Source organism: Thermobia domestica, chromosome 5 (assembly GCF_964235325.1).
Source record: "Thermobia domestica chromosome 5, izTheDome1.hap1.1, whole genome shotgun sequence".
Lineage (NCBI taxonomy): Eukaryota > Metazoa > Arthropoda > Insecta > Zygentoma > Lepismatidae > Thermobia > Thermobia domestica.
The window spans coordinates 169,932,782-169,949,084 of record NC_137458.1 but is presented as its reverse complement, the minus strand read 5'-3'; the positions used below and the strand labels follow the sequence as shown (position 1 = coordinate 169,949,084).

The 16,303-nt window shown below is 34.5% G+C and overlaps 1 protein-coding gene across 1 annotated transcript in view; it reads right to left on the bottom strand.

Annotated features, from left to right (window-relative positions):
• LOC145686263 (mannan endo-1,4-beta-mannosidase-like) overlaps positions 1–16,303 on the bottom strand; it is a 506,707-nt gene that overhangs the window by 262,806 nt on the left and 227,598 nt on the right. The window contains exon 3 of the mRNA XM_081759388.1: positions 12,126–12,238. Within this exon, the coding sequence (XP_081615514.1) occupies positions 12,126–12,238 (113 nt within the window). The remainder of the gene's footprint in view (positions 1–12,125; positions 12,239–16,303) is intronic.

The window sequence follows — 16,303 nt, the reverse complement described above, 5'->3', positions numbered from 1 at the left end:
TACTATAAAACTTCTAGATAACTTCTTCCCATTCTTCTTTTCTCAAATTGAGGTTAGAAAGCATGGTGTTGTTATAGATAAGATTGAACTACCTGGAATAACATCTACAGCTATCGGAACATTAAAGATTTCCAAGCTAGAAGTTGAATATCTAAAACAAGCAGGATTTGAAACAGATGATAAACTTGGTCTAACAAAGGACTTTAGTGTTTTGTACCCATTAAGATTAATTCCAGGCTTCTTAAGTGATTATAAAGAGGTTATGTGGAAAGGTGGATTGAGAATAACATTTACAAAAGCTAACAACAATAACGATGTCTTGTACAAATGGACTGGATCGGGAGCAGCTCCTCATGATGGAATAATAACAATAAAAAGTATGGAGATAAGAATGCCTATTTTGAATACGAATCTAATTATGAAAACAAGTTAAAGTTGAATATTCTTAAAGAACCTAAAGTCATGTTTTCATTCCATACTTATCAATGTGTTCAGAAGAATGTTGCAGGTTCTTTCTTAGAGTTTGATGTTACTACTCAATTTAATTCTAGACAATTTGATATGCCTGATTTTGTAGTTGTAATGTTCCAAACTGATAGAAGTGGTAAACAAACAGCAGATGCAAGTAAGTTTGATCATTGTAAGGAAAAGAATATCTATCTTAAGAATGGAAGGAATGAGGTATTTCCAAAAGAATCAAGAAACTTAGATATTGCTAACAAGGATTATTTTAAGATGTACGAAGACTATACTGCATTTAAGAGAATAACATGTGGTAACACTGAAATGTACTATGACCCTAAAGAATTTATAGATAACAGGCCAATGTATGTGATTAATTGTAGTAAGAGGAAGAAGGTATCGGTAAATGAGAGAACAAACAAAGATTGTTGTAGACTTTGCAGAAGCTGTGGCTGCTAATACTATATGTTATGCGATTTTAATTGGGCGAAAGAACTTTACATATGATCCCAAGAATGAGAAAGTAGTAGAAGAGTTTTAGATAGTTAACAAAATATCAACGGACATATAGAGATTTTAAAGGTGAGCGTTTTGCTCACCCTACGGTTCAAGAATCTAAGGGCTACCAGCGCTGGCCCTTTATCAGTTAGCCATAGGCGACCATGTAAGAGAAAAATATCAAAAAACAGTATTCGACTTTAAAGGGTATCGAAAAGATACCCTTGCATCCTCAAACTGTTTTCATTAACGATTGTTTTATGGAAGTTTTTCCATAAAACGAAATTGATAAAATGATTAAATATTTTTTGGTGAAAATAAAAATTGAAAAGTGTTCATTGATTTTCTATTTAATAAATACGATGGCAAAACACGTTGATTTTTTAAACAAGCTTGGAAGTCTTGAACAAAAACAGGTTATTGGATTAAGAGAATTAGAATTAAATACGGAATATAAAATTGTAAAAATGGAAAAGATTAAAACTAAGTTTGGAAAGAGCATTTTGGTCGAGTGTGAGAAGTTCAAGGTTTTTCTTCCACCTAGATTTACAAAACACTTAACAGATAAAATGATTGATGAGATCGTTAAAGATGGAATAAAAATCAAATACACTGGTCTAAAAGATAACTATCCAACTGTTGAGTTCTGTATGTAAATCCAAAAAAATGAACAAATATGAACAAAAAATATGTCGTCAGAAGTAAAAAATGGAGTGGTTAGAAATGGATCCCCAAAAGAAGTTTATACTTACTAACAATTTCAATGTAATTGTGAAAAATGAGCAAACCGAAGTTCAAGTGGTTTTTGATATTAACGGCTGTCTATTCAGCTTGAATTACGATCAGTGGACAGAATTTAAGAAGTCATTGTTTCCTATAGAGAACGAGGTTAACAGAAGATTCCATTATCAATATCCGAACTTGTAATTTTAAGTATGTTCTAAGTGTTTTATGGTTATAAAGCCATAAAACTGAGATCTTTAAACATACACAATGCATAAGGAGAAGCAGTGCTTTTGAATGTCATTCGAATTTTAAATATCCATACATAAATAAGAGATTTATTTGAGTTTTTAAATAATATCCTTAAAGTTATGCAACCTACAATACATTCAAAAAATTTAAATTTATTTCTCTATTGATTGACGTTTGAATTTTGAAAATCGGTTAATATTTGACGAAGTTATAACAAATTCGGTAATTTTAACAATTCTGGAAAAATATGATAAAAAGAATTAGTTTCCAACCCTGTTTTCTAGATTATGTGGTACAACTTAGTTATTGAAATCTGGTATCACTGAATGCTTCAACTCTAGAGATGTGTGGGAGAAAGAGAGAAGATGTGAGAAATACATTTTGTATATGGAACACTAGCGCATGCATGTAGCACGTTTTGGAACTAAATAGTGACTCTGTCGACAAGGATGCTAACGGCGAAGATGTATTCGCTTGAATTCTGATCGTTACGAGAGAAAAGTTGAGCGAAGAATACGGCGCCCGAGCTATGCTTAGCTGTTAAATCCAATGCTAAGTATATGAGAGGCGAAGGATATGCCGCAGTTACTTCGCTGTTAGTCATTCTCTCTCTGTTTCTATTGCATAAACCTCTCTGTCGTTCAGAGCTGGGAAGGAAAGAGAGAGAGAATGAGATAGAAAGAAAGAATTGGCAAGCGTACAAGTTTTACTTCCTCCTTCTTCTTTGCTATATATGTATATGTGTGCTCGACAGCTGATATTGTAGATGTGTGTGTATGCGATTGAGCGGGAGTGTATATACATATATCTGTAGCAGCTGTATACAACATACTAAACTTTAAACTTTTATAATTCAGTTATTTATGATCCGATTTACACCAAACAAAAACTATTTTTTCAATCAAAAACAGCACTATAAGTTATAAGTTTTAGATGTAAGTTAGTTATAAGTTTTTATGATTTTAAATGTCATAAAAGCATATTCAATCTCACTTTGGGGTATCCTTCTGTGTTAAAGTACAATGATCAGTGGCGGCTTCATAGTTTTTGTTAGTTAGGGGGGTGGAGGGGAAAAAGTGTCTGCAGAACATACATATGTACTCTACTGAGGGAATTTCTAGAGGGATTTTGTTGGAAAATTCCTCCAAATGTAGTTTATAAGATTTTCTTGTCTCAACTTGCTATTTGTATATCGTGATACAGAAGCAGGAACTGCACTAAAACATAATTTTGTGTCTACTTAATAAATAAGGTTAATTTCATGTAAATCGCATTATTCTGTCTAGAGATATATACTATTGTGTCTATTTATAGGTAATAAAGAATATACTATGCAAGACTTTTATCAAACACAAAAACCTAACTTTGACGTATTATGTCGGTACATAGATGGATACTCAAATACAAGCACAAATACACGCATGCTTTCTGTGGAAAATAAGTCACTTTTAAATATTTTGATCTGGCAACAATGCATAAAAAATTGATGACTCACGTAGCCTGATGACTGTTAGTAGCGTTGAGTCATGGTCCAAGCTGGAGGTGTTTTAGATGTGGCCGCGTGTAAGGCGTGCTATACACTATAGGATAGATCCTAGGAAATCTCTTACGATTTGTCCTAGAGTCAAAATCTCAACGTGTATGGCATCAGATCGCATGTCATTTCCTGTGTTCTGAACGATCCTATGAGATTTCTCTTGTTTAGAGCACGCTCTATTTCGGAAAGAAAATTCGTAAGATTTCGATTTAAGCGACATCAGGTAAGAGAAAGTGAAAACAAAACAAGTGAAAACACAACTGATGAGGAATCGTCTAATCGTACAGGTTAACTTTAGGTGTACCACTCGAAATAATTGTTGAAAAATTATAATTTATCACTGTTTTCTAAATGATTTACGTTGACCGACATGAAAATTATTCACATAGCATAAATAAAATCCCTCAAGAGAACCATCAAAAGCAATTGATGATAAACTACAATTCTTTTACGATTTACGTACAAATACAGGGTGCGGATATATAGCATAAAAACTATAATGCAAAAAACGCAAACCAAGTTATGCTAGGTGGCCTCTGGAAAGTACGAATACTATCTAACAGTCAAAGCAGGGCGAAGCCGGGACCCCAGGTCAGTCAGAGGGTGCAAGCGAAGGAAGCAGGCGCGTCAGTTAATATAGTGAAAACAAGTGGGTTTCGGCAACGATACGAGTTTGAATAGTAATTGTCATGGTATCGTGGTGGTAGCGCTGCACTTGTAAACATAAATTATAGCTTCTGTAAACTATACAGAAATAAACCGGTGGTGGAAAATAGTATCACCGGTCATCTTTCATATGCATTCACTTAGGTAAATGTTTCGCAGAAGGGTCCAAAAGTAGGCAAAACATACAAAATTTACAGGAGAAATGGAAGATACAAGTACTTGGACCTAACAAAATCTAACCTAATGAGATTAACTAACTTAAACTAACCTAATATTAATATAAGTAAGCGAAATTCTATCACTTTTTGAAAATTAGCTGGAGCCATATACTAATATAACCGTAACATAACCGTAACTAACCTGAACCAGCCTAAACTAAACTAATGTAAATAGAAACTACCAAAATTGTAACATTTCTTAGAAAAATTAGCTGGACCCTTTCTGCTAAACATTGTCTCTCACCTATTTTATCGGTCGTTAAAACATTTATAATAATTTTACACTAGTAACCCTACAATTGTAAACATAAAATACAGCTGTATTACTTTGTATTTAATTCTGTTGTTTGCAGAAATTTGATCCTTATAAATATATCTTTCCATGCAAAGTATTAAATTTTATTTGTAAATCTTCTAACATGTGGTGCACCAAAAGTATACAGCACCCTTCTGACATTTATGTTCTTTTTTAGAGGTATCCAATTTAACAATATAACGTCTGTTATTAATATCAGTGGGATGTGCAGTATGGTTAGCATAGTAATTCTTCAATTTTGTACTTTTATTAAATAGAACTATTTCACAATGTTGATACACGTCATTCGGTCAGACAGGAAAACTCTTCACGTGTATGGCACAAAAAGGGTAGGATTTCCTACAAGATATGTCATAACATTTTCCCGAAGATAAATCCTAAGACATTTCCTAGGATTGACCTCGTGGTGTATAGCGCGCCTAAGTTGAAGTGTTTGTGCATTGTGGAGTTCGAATAGATTGTGTTGTGTGGTGATGCACTGAGTTAGATTACGTTTGTGCTGCTTCATGATTGATGAAGTGTAGATTCGTGTCTGTATGTGTGTATGATACCTTACAGCAGTGGCGGCAATTGGACGTTAAAAGTGGGGGGCAAGGCATGATTTGAATATTTGTGTATCAGTCTTAGTTTCCCTGGTTCTTTCTAACACTATATTTTTCAGTTGAAATACCGTATATCGTATTTCATATTTTATTAAGTAAATTGACAAGAGCAACAGAAGTAGGTATTAGCTCTTTGTACTTTTAAACAACGAAGTATAAGAAGAAATTTGATTCCTTGCTCTTGAACATCTTGAAATTCTGTCTGGAAAATTGTGTGATCAGATTATTTAATAACAAATTAGCAAAACAAATAAATAGAAAGGGTAATATTAATCATAGTAATGAATAATGAGGATTGTTTTGTAGAAGTTACATTGAAACTGGGAATTAATGAACGACTTAATTTTTAATTCCACATGCTATTAAATGTATGTTATTACTCTCAGAAAATGAAAGACAGTAATTACTACAAGCATATGCTACATTTAAAGAAATATTTAGGAGGGCGGGGTGAAAACTTCTCGGCCTGACCCAGAGATGGCACTCCAATCAGCAACATTTTATTATTCTTGCCTGGGTGCGCTTTTCAGTTGTTCGTATAACAAGTGTCAACTTGTTCTCTAGTGCAGGCTAGTGACTGCAGGCATTGTTGCAGTTCGACATTTTGCGTGTTAGTTGTGAAAATGGATAAACTTCAATATCATGCGGTAATCAAATTTTTCGTTTTGGATGGATTAACCCCTACGGAAATTCATCCGAAGTTGACAGAAGTTTACGGGGACTCCGCTCCTTCCATGTCAACCGTTAAAAAGTGGGCAGCTGAATTTAAACGTGGTCGCACATCCCTCGAAGATGAACCACGTGAAGGAAGGCCGAAAACCGCAACCACACCGGAAACAATCGAAAATTGCACGATATTGTGTTGGATGACAGGCGAGTGAAGGTGAGTGAGATAACTGAGAGTGTGGGGATATCGGAGGAATGGGTGCGAAACATCTTGCACAAAGGACTAGGGATACGAAAGCTCTGCGCAAGATGGGTGCCGCATTTGCTGACTGCCGATCAAAAGCAAATGCGAAAACGATTTTCGCAGCAATCTTTGGACCGATTCAAAGGGATCCGACCGATTTTGTGCGGCGATTTGTGACAATGGATGGGACATGGGTTCACCACTACACACCAGAAATGAAACAGCAGTCCAAGCAGTGGGTGGAAGCCGGTGGTGCAGCACGGAAGAAAGCGAAGACGGCCGGAAAGGTCATGATCAGTGTGTTTTGGGATGAGAAAGAGATCTTGTTAATTGATTACCTTGTAAAAGGGAGAAAAATTACAGGCGAATATTACTCCGACCTTCCTGACCAGCTGGATGCCAAAATTCGCGAGGAGAGGCTTGGCTTGAAGAAGAAGAAAATCACCTTTCACCAGAACAACGCACCTGTGCACAAAGGTGCATTGGTGATGGGAAAACTGCGGGATTTGGGGTACGATTTAATCGGCCATCCCCCATATTCTCCTGATTTGGTACCAACAGACTTCTATCTGTTTCCAAACTTGAAGAAATTTCTTGCTGGGAAGCGCTCCACATCGAATGAAGAAGCTGAGACGGTCGTGGATGACTATTTTCGCAACCTTCCAGACTCTCACTTCTGGGAAGGAATACTGATGGAGAAACGCTGGACCAAGTGTATTGAAGTTAAGGGAGATTATGTCGAAAAATAAAATAATTTTTGAACTGAAATTCGCAGTCTTTCATTGTCAGGCCGAGAACTTTTCTCCCCGCCCTCGTACTTTTGCAGCTTCCCGAAACATGTTCGTTAACATTAGGTGAAGTTTTCACTCTTTTGGACCACATCAAAACACAATGCTTAGAATCACTCCACACTCTAGTTATACAAAATAATCTAAAAATCTAGAATTAAGTTGAATTCACTAAATTTAATTGTATATACACCCATACCCATACATACCTAAACACACCACTTGACTTGTATGTTACACTGCAAAACAATGGAAAAGCTAGAAGTTGTTTCATGTTACTCACTTTTTAATCAGTATTCCTTACTATTATAAAGAAAAGACACTTTTGGAACTGTGAATTTTTGTGCAGTTAAAGAATATCGTATAAAAACCTTTTTTTCTCGAAATGTTCTCGCAATTCGTTTCAAAGCGGCTGACTAAGATATCGAGACCTTGTAAGAAGAAGTGAAAGTATGTGCAATTGTGCTCGAATAGGTTAATTTTTGTGTTATTATCACTGGCAATTAAAACCCAATTCCTGTAACTTTCTTAATTCCACAGGAAGACAACCAATATGTACTCACGCAACGGCAAATATTACTTCTATATGGCACCATTTTTTCTATGAACCAGTAATACATACAAAAACTTTACATTTTCAAATGAAACTATATACCTTAATTGGCTACTTAAAAAAGTGAGGGGGCAACTGCCCCCCCTAATCGCCGCCCATGCCTTACAGGATACAAGATGTCGAGGAAGTGTTTAAATCACCCAGACAATTTCTGTTATGTATGTGGAGAGCTGATATTTAAATCGCAACGTCGATGTTTTACTCCACTTGTGAGGAAGTGTTATCAGTTATATTTTGGTTGCTGTGTAGGAGACCAAGATAAGAATTGGGCTCCTCACTACATTTGTTATACTTGCATGAAACGTCTGACTGGGTGGGCAAATGGTGAACGAAACATGAACTTCGCAGTATCGATGATCTGGAGGGAACCAAAAGATCATTCTTCAGACTGCTACTTTTGTATGACACAGATAAAAGGAATAACCACTAAATCTAAGCACACAGTACAGTACTTTAATTTGCCATCAGCAATTAGGCCAGTTCCACTCAGTGCAGAATTACCTGTACCAGTACCTCCTGCTCATCTTACGGTAAATGAGGATTACGTACTTGAGGGAACTACTGAAGTTCCAAAATGAAGTAGATGATCCTACTTATGTAGGAAGCACATCTACATGGGATCCCCATCTGATAACTCAGGGTGAACTAAATGAGCTCGCATGGGATTTAAAACTCTCCAAGATACAGGCAGAACTTCTTGCTTCTAGACTTAAAGGCTGGAATCTGCTCCATCGTGACATTAAAGTGTGTATTTTTCGAAACCGTCATACAGAGTTTCAAAACTACTATTCTCAAGAAAATGATTTAGTGTATTGTAATAATGTCTGTGCTGTGATGGATACACTCGGACATGCACATATAAGTACAGAGTGGAGATTGTTTATTGACTCTTCCAAAACTAGTTTGAAGGCTGTCCTTTTACACAATGGCAACAAGTTTCTTTCAGTGCCTTTGACTTATGCAACCAATATGAAGGAAACCTATGAAAACATCAAAATAGTGTTAGAAAGAATTCAGTATGAGAAAGACAAGTAGACCGTTTGCTGTGATTTAAAAGTTGTTTCCTTGTTAATGGGTTTGCAGCTTGGTTATATGAAATATTGTTGTTTCCTCTGCGAATGGGACCGGAGGAACAAAGCGAAACATTACATCAAGAAGGAATGGCCAAAGCGTGTATTAACTCCTGGACAGAAGAATGTTGTTTATTCCTCACTGGTGAGCCCTGATAAGATAATTCTACCTCCTCTTCACATAAAGTTGGGGCTCTTCAAAAATTTTGTTAAGGCAATGGACAAAAGTAATGCAGAATTTTGTTACCTCAAGGAAAAATTTCCTCAGGTTAGTGACGGTAAAATCAAGGAAGGGATTTTTGTAGGCCCCCAAATAAAATGTTGATTCGTGACCAAAAATTTGAGGATCTCTTAACTCCGGTTGAGGAAGCAGCTTGGTGCTCATTAAAATGTTTAACAGAGAATTTTTTAGGAAACCAGAAAGCCCCAAATTACCGTGAAATTGTGAGTGATTTCCTGCAATCATTCAAAGAAGTGGGTTGCAACATGTCCCTTAAAGTTCACTTTATAGATTCCCACCTGGATTTCTTTCCTGAAACCCTTGGTGCTGTTAGTGGTGAGCTTGGGGAACGTCTTCATCAGGATATTTCCTACGTGGAGAAGAGATACCAGGGACAGTGTTCACAAATGCTAGCTGATTACTGTTGTACACTCAAAAGAGATTTTAACAAAAGAGACACTGACCAAAGCTTAATACGTTACTTTATTTTAAATTATAATTTGTTACTGTTTCGGATATCTAGCATATCCTTCTTCAGACACGATCGAAATTAATGAAAATACAGACATATATATAAATGTTGTTATCTCATTTCTCCACTCACTTCTTTTGTATTATTTATTAAGTAGACATAAAATTATGTTTTAGTGCAGTTCCTGTTTCTGTACCACTATATACAAATAGCAAGTTAAGACAAAAAACATCTTATAAACAACATTTATATATATGTCTGTATTTTCATTAATTTCGATCGTGTCTGAAGAAGGATATGCTAGATATCCGAAACAGTAACAAATTATAATTTAAAATAAAGTAACGTATTAAACTTTGGTCAGTGTCTCTTTTGTTAAAACAATTAATCCAAAGCCATGAATAGTCTTACTATCAAAAGAGATGTTCCAGAAGCTAAACACAGAAGAAAGTCTACAACTAAAATATTTTAGTTAAGGTAAATAAGTGTTCATTTATTAAGGTAATACCACTCACTTCTTTTGTATTATTTATTAAGTAGACATAAAATTATGTTTTAGTGCAGTTCCTGTTTCTGTACCACTATATACAAATAGCAAGTTAAGACAAAAAACATCTTATAAACTACTTTTTGGAGGGAATTTCTCACACAATTCCTCTAGAAATTCCCTCATACAAAAAATGGTGACAGTGTATACATAATTGAAAATATGTTTTATTTCAAATCCAACGAGGTATAAACCGTACTTATATTGTAACTTTCGTGGAAGTTATATGTGATTTTATATGCACAAATGAATACGATAAAATGAACAGTACACATAGCATATTTTTATATAAATATATTTATTTCTCTAGAAAGAATAATGCGATTCTTATGAAACTTAACGGGCTTACTAAGTATAAATCAAGCTAACATGCAATATAATTTGTGTGTTTATATACCTAAAGGTACCCGAGCTACAGGTATGCAAATGGTTTTAAAAAAGGGGAATTTGAGGGGAAATTTCCCGAAAATCCCTCTGTCTCGGCAAAACTGAGGGTGATGGAGAAAAACTGATTGCAGATTCGAATTCTACGTGAAAAGTTCTATTGGAATCAGGTATTTTCTTCCGTGCACCAGTTTTCTTTTTTTTTTTCCGACTAGTGTTATCGATGCAGTTGAAACAGTTTTTGGAAATCAAAATAATAAGTGGATATAATGGTAACATAGATAATTTTACGTTAAATTGTGTCTAAAATGTAATTTGTATATATTACAAATTCGTGCATTAAGAAAACAGGTGGTATTTGTTATGGCGTGCCTCTTGTGGAAGAATAGCGTATATATTTAAGTGTAGCAAATTGGCACTAAATTTTCTTTCCTTTTTTTAAAAATTATATAGTTTTAAGAATAACAGGAAAGTATTATTATTGTTCATCCGCTACTTAATTAGTGTAGCGTGCAGTTTTACGAGATGTCGTTTACTTTATTAAAAGCCCAAATAATTGTGTACAAATTAATAATGTAGCTGCACAACTATGCCTTAAAACTATTATTGATGAGAAAAATTGGCACCAGCCTGTACTACATTATCACTTCAAGCAAGAATTGTATATATTCCCGTTGAGGACAAGGTGAAACTAAAGGGACTATGCAAGGATACGTTCATGAGCAGGAGACGCGAAACAACGGTAGATCAGAAATAAGCCAGTCTGAACATTAAAATTTGCTTAAATGTGACTTCTTTTCAACATCAAGCAGTGAAGTTAATGAAAAAGCCTAAAGAAAATATACACCTTATTATATCAAAATAGAATAGTTTTAAGAAAATTATCGTTTAACACTTTTTAAAAAATAATAACGTTTCGTTAATTAACATAGACATTCGTTATCACAAATGAAAATTGATCAGCTTATTTAACTTTATATGTTTTTCAAATATGCTGTTATTATTTAAAGAATCTTTTAAATTTACAGATATTTAACATAGTATATACCTCCATTGAATATTTTAGTGTCACCTCTCATATTATCTGTTTTTCATTAAACATTCAAAATTTATATGTGATAATGAATTTACCATTTGCTTATCGAAAAGTAAGATGAAAACATTTGAAGTTTTTCATAAGATTGAATTTACATCCTAAACTCACGAATTTTGCACATACAAATTTACACAAAAAATAAATGACAAATTTCGGATTTCTTTGTCAAATACTACTTTCAGAAATAATACCAATATTTTAATGCAATTACCGATTTTAATAAAATAAATATACCAATTTAAACTCATAGTCTAAATAGGAAATTATTTTTTACGATATGGAAACAACTCTTAGTAATTTTTTTTGACACGGTGACTCAATGGTAAAGCGCTTATCTCTGGTGCATGGGGTCCCTGGTTCGATCTCCTGAAGAGTAAGTTTCTGGTGGACAACATTGTGTTCGTGAAGCTTCTCGAGGGGCTCTCCTTTCCTCCCACATTCTCATTCCATCAATTCTTCCATTATCACTTACTTGCCTTAATCATCCGTCTCCCTTACTCTAAAGGGCATAATCTTAAGACGTTAAACTCAAAGATTTCATTTTAGTTTCATTTTCTTAGTAATTTCTGGTAGTGTCATGTTTTGCAATATGCCTATCAGTTTGATTAAAAATGATTTATCTTAAAATAATCAAATATTTTCATGTATACCGATAACAAAATTAAAGCTGTCAATAATTCGAACAATTACAAAAGTAAGAATTTCTAACGTAATAGAAGAATCCATATAAAATAAATAAAATGTTCCTTACTATGTCCCAATGCATCAGAGAGTACATGTGCCGACCAACTTCCAACTGTTACTGAAGCATTGCGATCTACAGAATGAATAGCATCTGCTTGCCAGTTTATGAATGTCAGAAACCTAAGAATATAATAAGATGAGTTAATAGAAATAAATATGAAAAAAAAAATCTAACAACATTTTTTTTTTCAAAAGAAAGGAAGAAAATAAGTCAATACAATTGATTAAATACAGTATGCGGCAAAACAAACAGTACTGAAATTCGCTTACGGATGGCGCTCAGATGCTATGTGGTATGAGATGTGAGCAGCGTTGCCAGATCTAGCGTAATGATGCTAGATCTAGCATAATTTGCATGTCCTTAGCATCTAGCATCTTGCCTTTAGCATCCTGCCCAAATCTAGCATAATTTCAGCAAGTTTATCAAAAAGCCGTAAAACCTGCAGATGAAAAAGAAGTTGGTCGTGGGAAGAAAAAGAACCGCAGTAAAATATCCGCTCCCATTGATTCATACAGTCGGTAAACCATACAGGAAGTCTTATTTTCCGAAGTAGGTTAGAAACGGCTTTGGGCTTTGTGTGTGTGTGTGTGTGTGGCTCCACCCAGGGTTTTCTAATCCTCTAACTGCGAGGCATGGGCGGAGCTATGGGGGCCATTCTCCCCCCCAACTTTTTGACAATTCCACTATCTTTATTTCTGACTTCATGACCATCTTTATTCCTGAAATGAAAGGTCTAAGACCGACCAAAAATTTGCCTTCCAGCAGACAATTCCCAACTCTGCTTATGCTGCGAGGTAATTTTCTTTCAAAATATGTAAACAAACACTTTTCCTTCATTTATACGATATATACACCATTGAGTCTGGCAACGACTGCACTACTTCAGTTGAGTTAAAGCTTTGGTGCGTGAAGTATTGAGTTCTATCCCCGCATTCTTGCGCTCTGCATATTTTAAGTTACGTTATCTCAACTTCGTTTTTTTTCTTTTAAAACTCCTGAATTAGTAATTATGAGGATCTAGCATAATTTGACCGAATCTAGCATAATTTCGATCAGGTTTTGGAATAATTCCGAGCTGTGAGTCTGGCAACGCTGGATGTGAGTGCCACATGTGTGCTCAGTTGTGTGTGGATTAACGTAGTGTGCAGTTGGTGCGAAGATAATGTTACTCACAACAGAAGAGGAGATACTTATTGTCGAGCAATATTTCCGCTCATACGGTGTGGGACAGCGTCTCACTGCAGGAGATTAGCGTCGATGTCTACTGTATTGCTTTGGAGTGTTAGCTATGGCATATGAAAATGAAGATTTCATCAGTATCATATGGTTCAGTGCTGAAAAGACATGTGTACTTTGATCGCCACATCAATCAACAGTTGATTATTGACCCTGTCTTGCATGATTTGTGCAGCTTTTACCGCACGTAAAATCTGTCGTTATAACAACAATGGATGCAGCAAGACGAAGCTATTGCACATACTGCAAGTGAGTCACTTATCCTTCTGCTCACAAGAGTTTGGACATCGCTTGATTTGCTGTGGAACGGATTTTCCATATCCTTCCCACTCCCCTCACCTCATGACTCCAGATGCCTACATACGGGCTATGCTGAAGGAAGCAATTTTCCGAACAGATAACTTCCTACCACTATACCGGAGTTAAGAGAAAAGATTCGGTCATTTGCTTTGTCATTCCAGCAAACCGTGTTCACTAACATGTCCATTGATCTATAGGACTACTATGAAGAATATGTGCGACATAATGTTCAACATTTTGAACACATGATGTACAGGAATAATTCCTTGTAAATTTACAATATGTGTTGAGTAACATTTAGTTGACATACATTTGACAACCTTTCTTATATTTCGTTAAGTTGTACAACAAATAAATAAATAAGTAAATAAATAAATGTTAAGAATGTGATTTCAGTACTGTTTGTTTTGCCGCATAGTGTATTATAATCGATTCTACATTGAAATGTATGCATTCCTTTCCATTCACTTAAGTCGAAATACCAAAATCTTCAGAAGTGTACTTAACATTTACTTTTAGAAATAAAGAACATGTATAAGAGTGAACTAGCTAAATGGTAGAAGGTTAATACTGCAAAGGGCATAGGCGGATAAGGCGGTGAAAAGTGCTCTTACATGGATTGCTGTGATATTTATACCAAAGATAACTTTGGCCAGAAAATCAACTTCAAATTCCTTCGAAATTCGAAGTTATTGTTGAAAATTCGAAAATCAAAAACTGTTCATATCTCGGAAACAAGTTACGAGAGTGAAACAAAATATGTCCCTAATTAGAAAACGAAAAAGTCGTTTAAAATGGAGATCACCACTTCATAGCTCCTAGATTGTATAGCATCTCTAAAATAGTTTTAGAAAAGGCTTAGAATTTAATAATTTTACTTCCAAAATAAGAATTTTCGAACTGAAGCTGCTTCAGTGACACTCGATTGAACGAAATACTGTATATTGCATAAAGCACACACAGACTTGTTTACGGTGTATGCGTATTGATTGAAGAAAAACACAAAGCTGAAAAATTACGATTGAGTTTACGATACTGAATAGAGCATATTATTTATTCTATTATTGATGTATGTAAGTTTATTATTATTATTATTATTATTATTATTATTATTATTATTATTATTATTATTGTCGAGTATTAGTGGGGCATATAATTGCATATTTCAGAATAATCGTTCAAAACGGGAAACAAGCACCAAAATTGGTATGGATATTGTTTAAGGGTTACTCAGTTAAAAAATAACGTTAGCCACTTGAAATTTCAAAATGGCGACCATTTTCCAATGTGGTGAATATATCAGGCTCGGAACAAAATATTATTGTATAACAGAATTGATATACTGACTGATTTCAAAGATCTTCGATCGAATCTCCACTTTTGCCAGTGTTGAAGTCAAATTCACAATTGCAGAAGTTTATATTCAAAATGGTCTCAATGTTTTCAAGATGGCGGATATTCCAGACAGATAAGGACGTATTATATAGCAGAATTAATACACTGAACTGATTACATAGATTTTCGTATCGAATACTGTCCTTAGTAGTACAGATGTAGAATTCTTAAACATGGAAGGAAGTTTTAAAAGTAGGCGGTCATTGTTTCAAAATAGCGAATATTTCAGCCATAGAGAAGCACTTATTAATTCCCTAGATTGTTATAAAAAAAATACTACACTCCCAGCAATATATGTTAAAGTATATATATATATATATATATATATATATATATATATATATATATATATATATATATATATATATATATATATATATATATATATACATATACTCCGTTTTCTAAGTTGGACCCATTCTAGGCATCGAACAAGACTTTCTATATCACATAATTTTTTCTATTTAGGAGATTTCTGTTCTTTTTAAATAGCGTATCCGGGCTGTGAAAATACCAAGTTCAGTTCATGTCTGTAAAAAGTTTTCAAGGATCTAAGATTTCTTCGAGAGTTTCCGCCACGTTTTGGCTGCTGATATTGCTCTCTTTTAGCACTATAACTACGAACATTTAGGAATATGGAAGGGGGACAGGAGTATTGTCCTTTTTTTATGTAAGAATCTCCCTCTTCTACGCAGCTTCTTTTCGAAAAAAAAAAATAATGAGAAAGTATGTGTGCTGGGAAGTTCGTAGAATACTCGCTAGATTGCAGGAGCTGCCATTTGTTAAAAAACATATATTAGTTACTCTTTAATTATAATTTTTTCATTTATGTTGCCGTTACATTATTTCAAATGAATGTAGTATCGTTGAATTGAGTATTTTTACTTGCTGTAGATATGCATTTATTATATATTTTTTCAACATATTAACACCAGCTACTGACAGCAGTGGCGGCGATTGGAAGTTAAAAGTGGGGGGGGGGGGGCAAGACATGATTTGGATATTTATGTCTCAAGCTTAAGTTTCCTCTGTTTCTAATACTACACCCTAAAAAATGGTATAGTTGGCATAACCATTAAATGGTTAATAATACCAGAATAGTATTGCTTATATAGGGACAGCTATGCTTATGGCCAGTAATAGCATACAGGTATGGCTATTAAATCCGGGTTATTGTTACCATACATATGTGCAATAGTATCATATTTCTGTATTGTAAATTTAACTATAATCGGAGTTAATAGTCAATATTA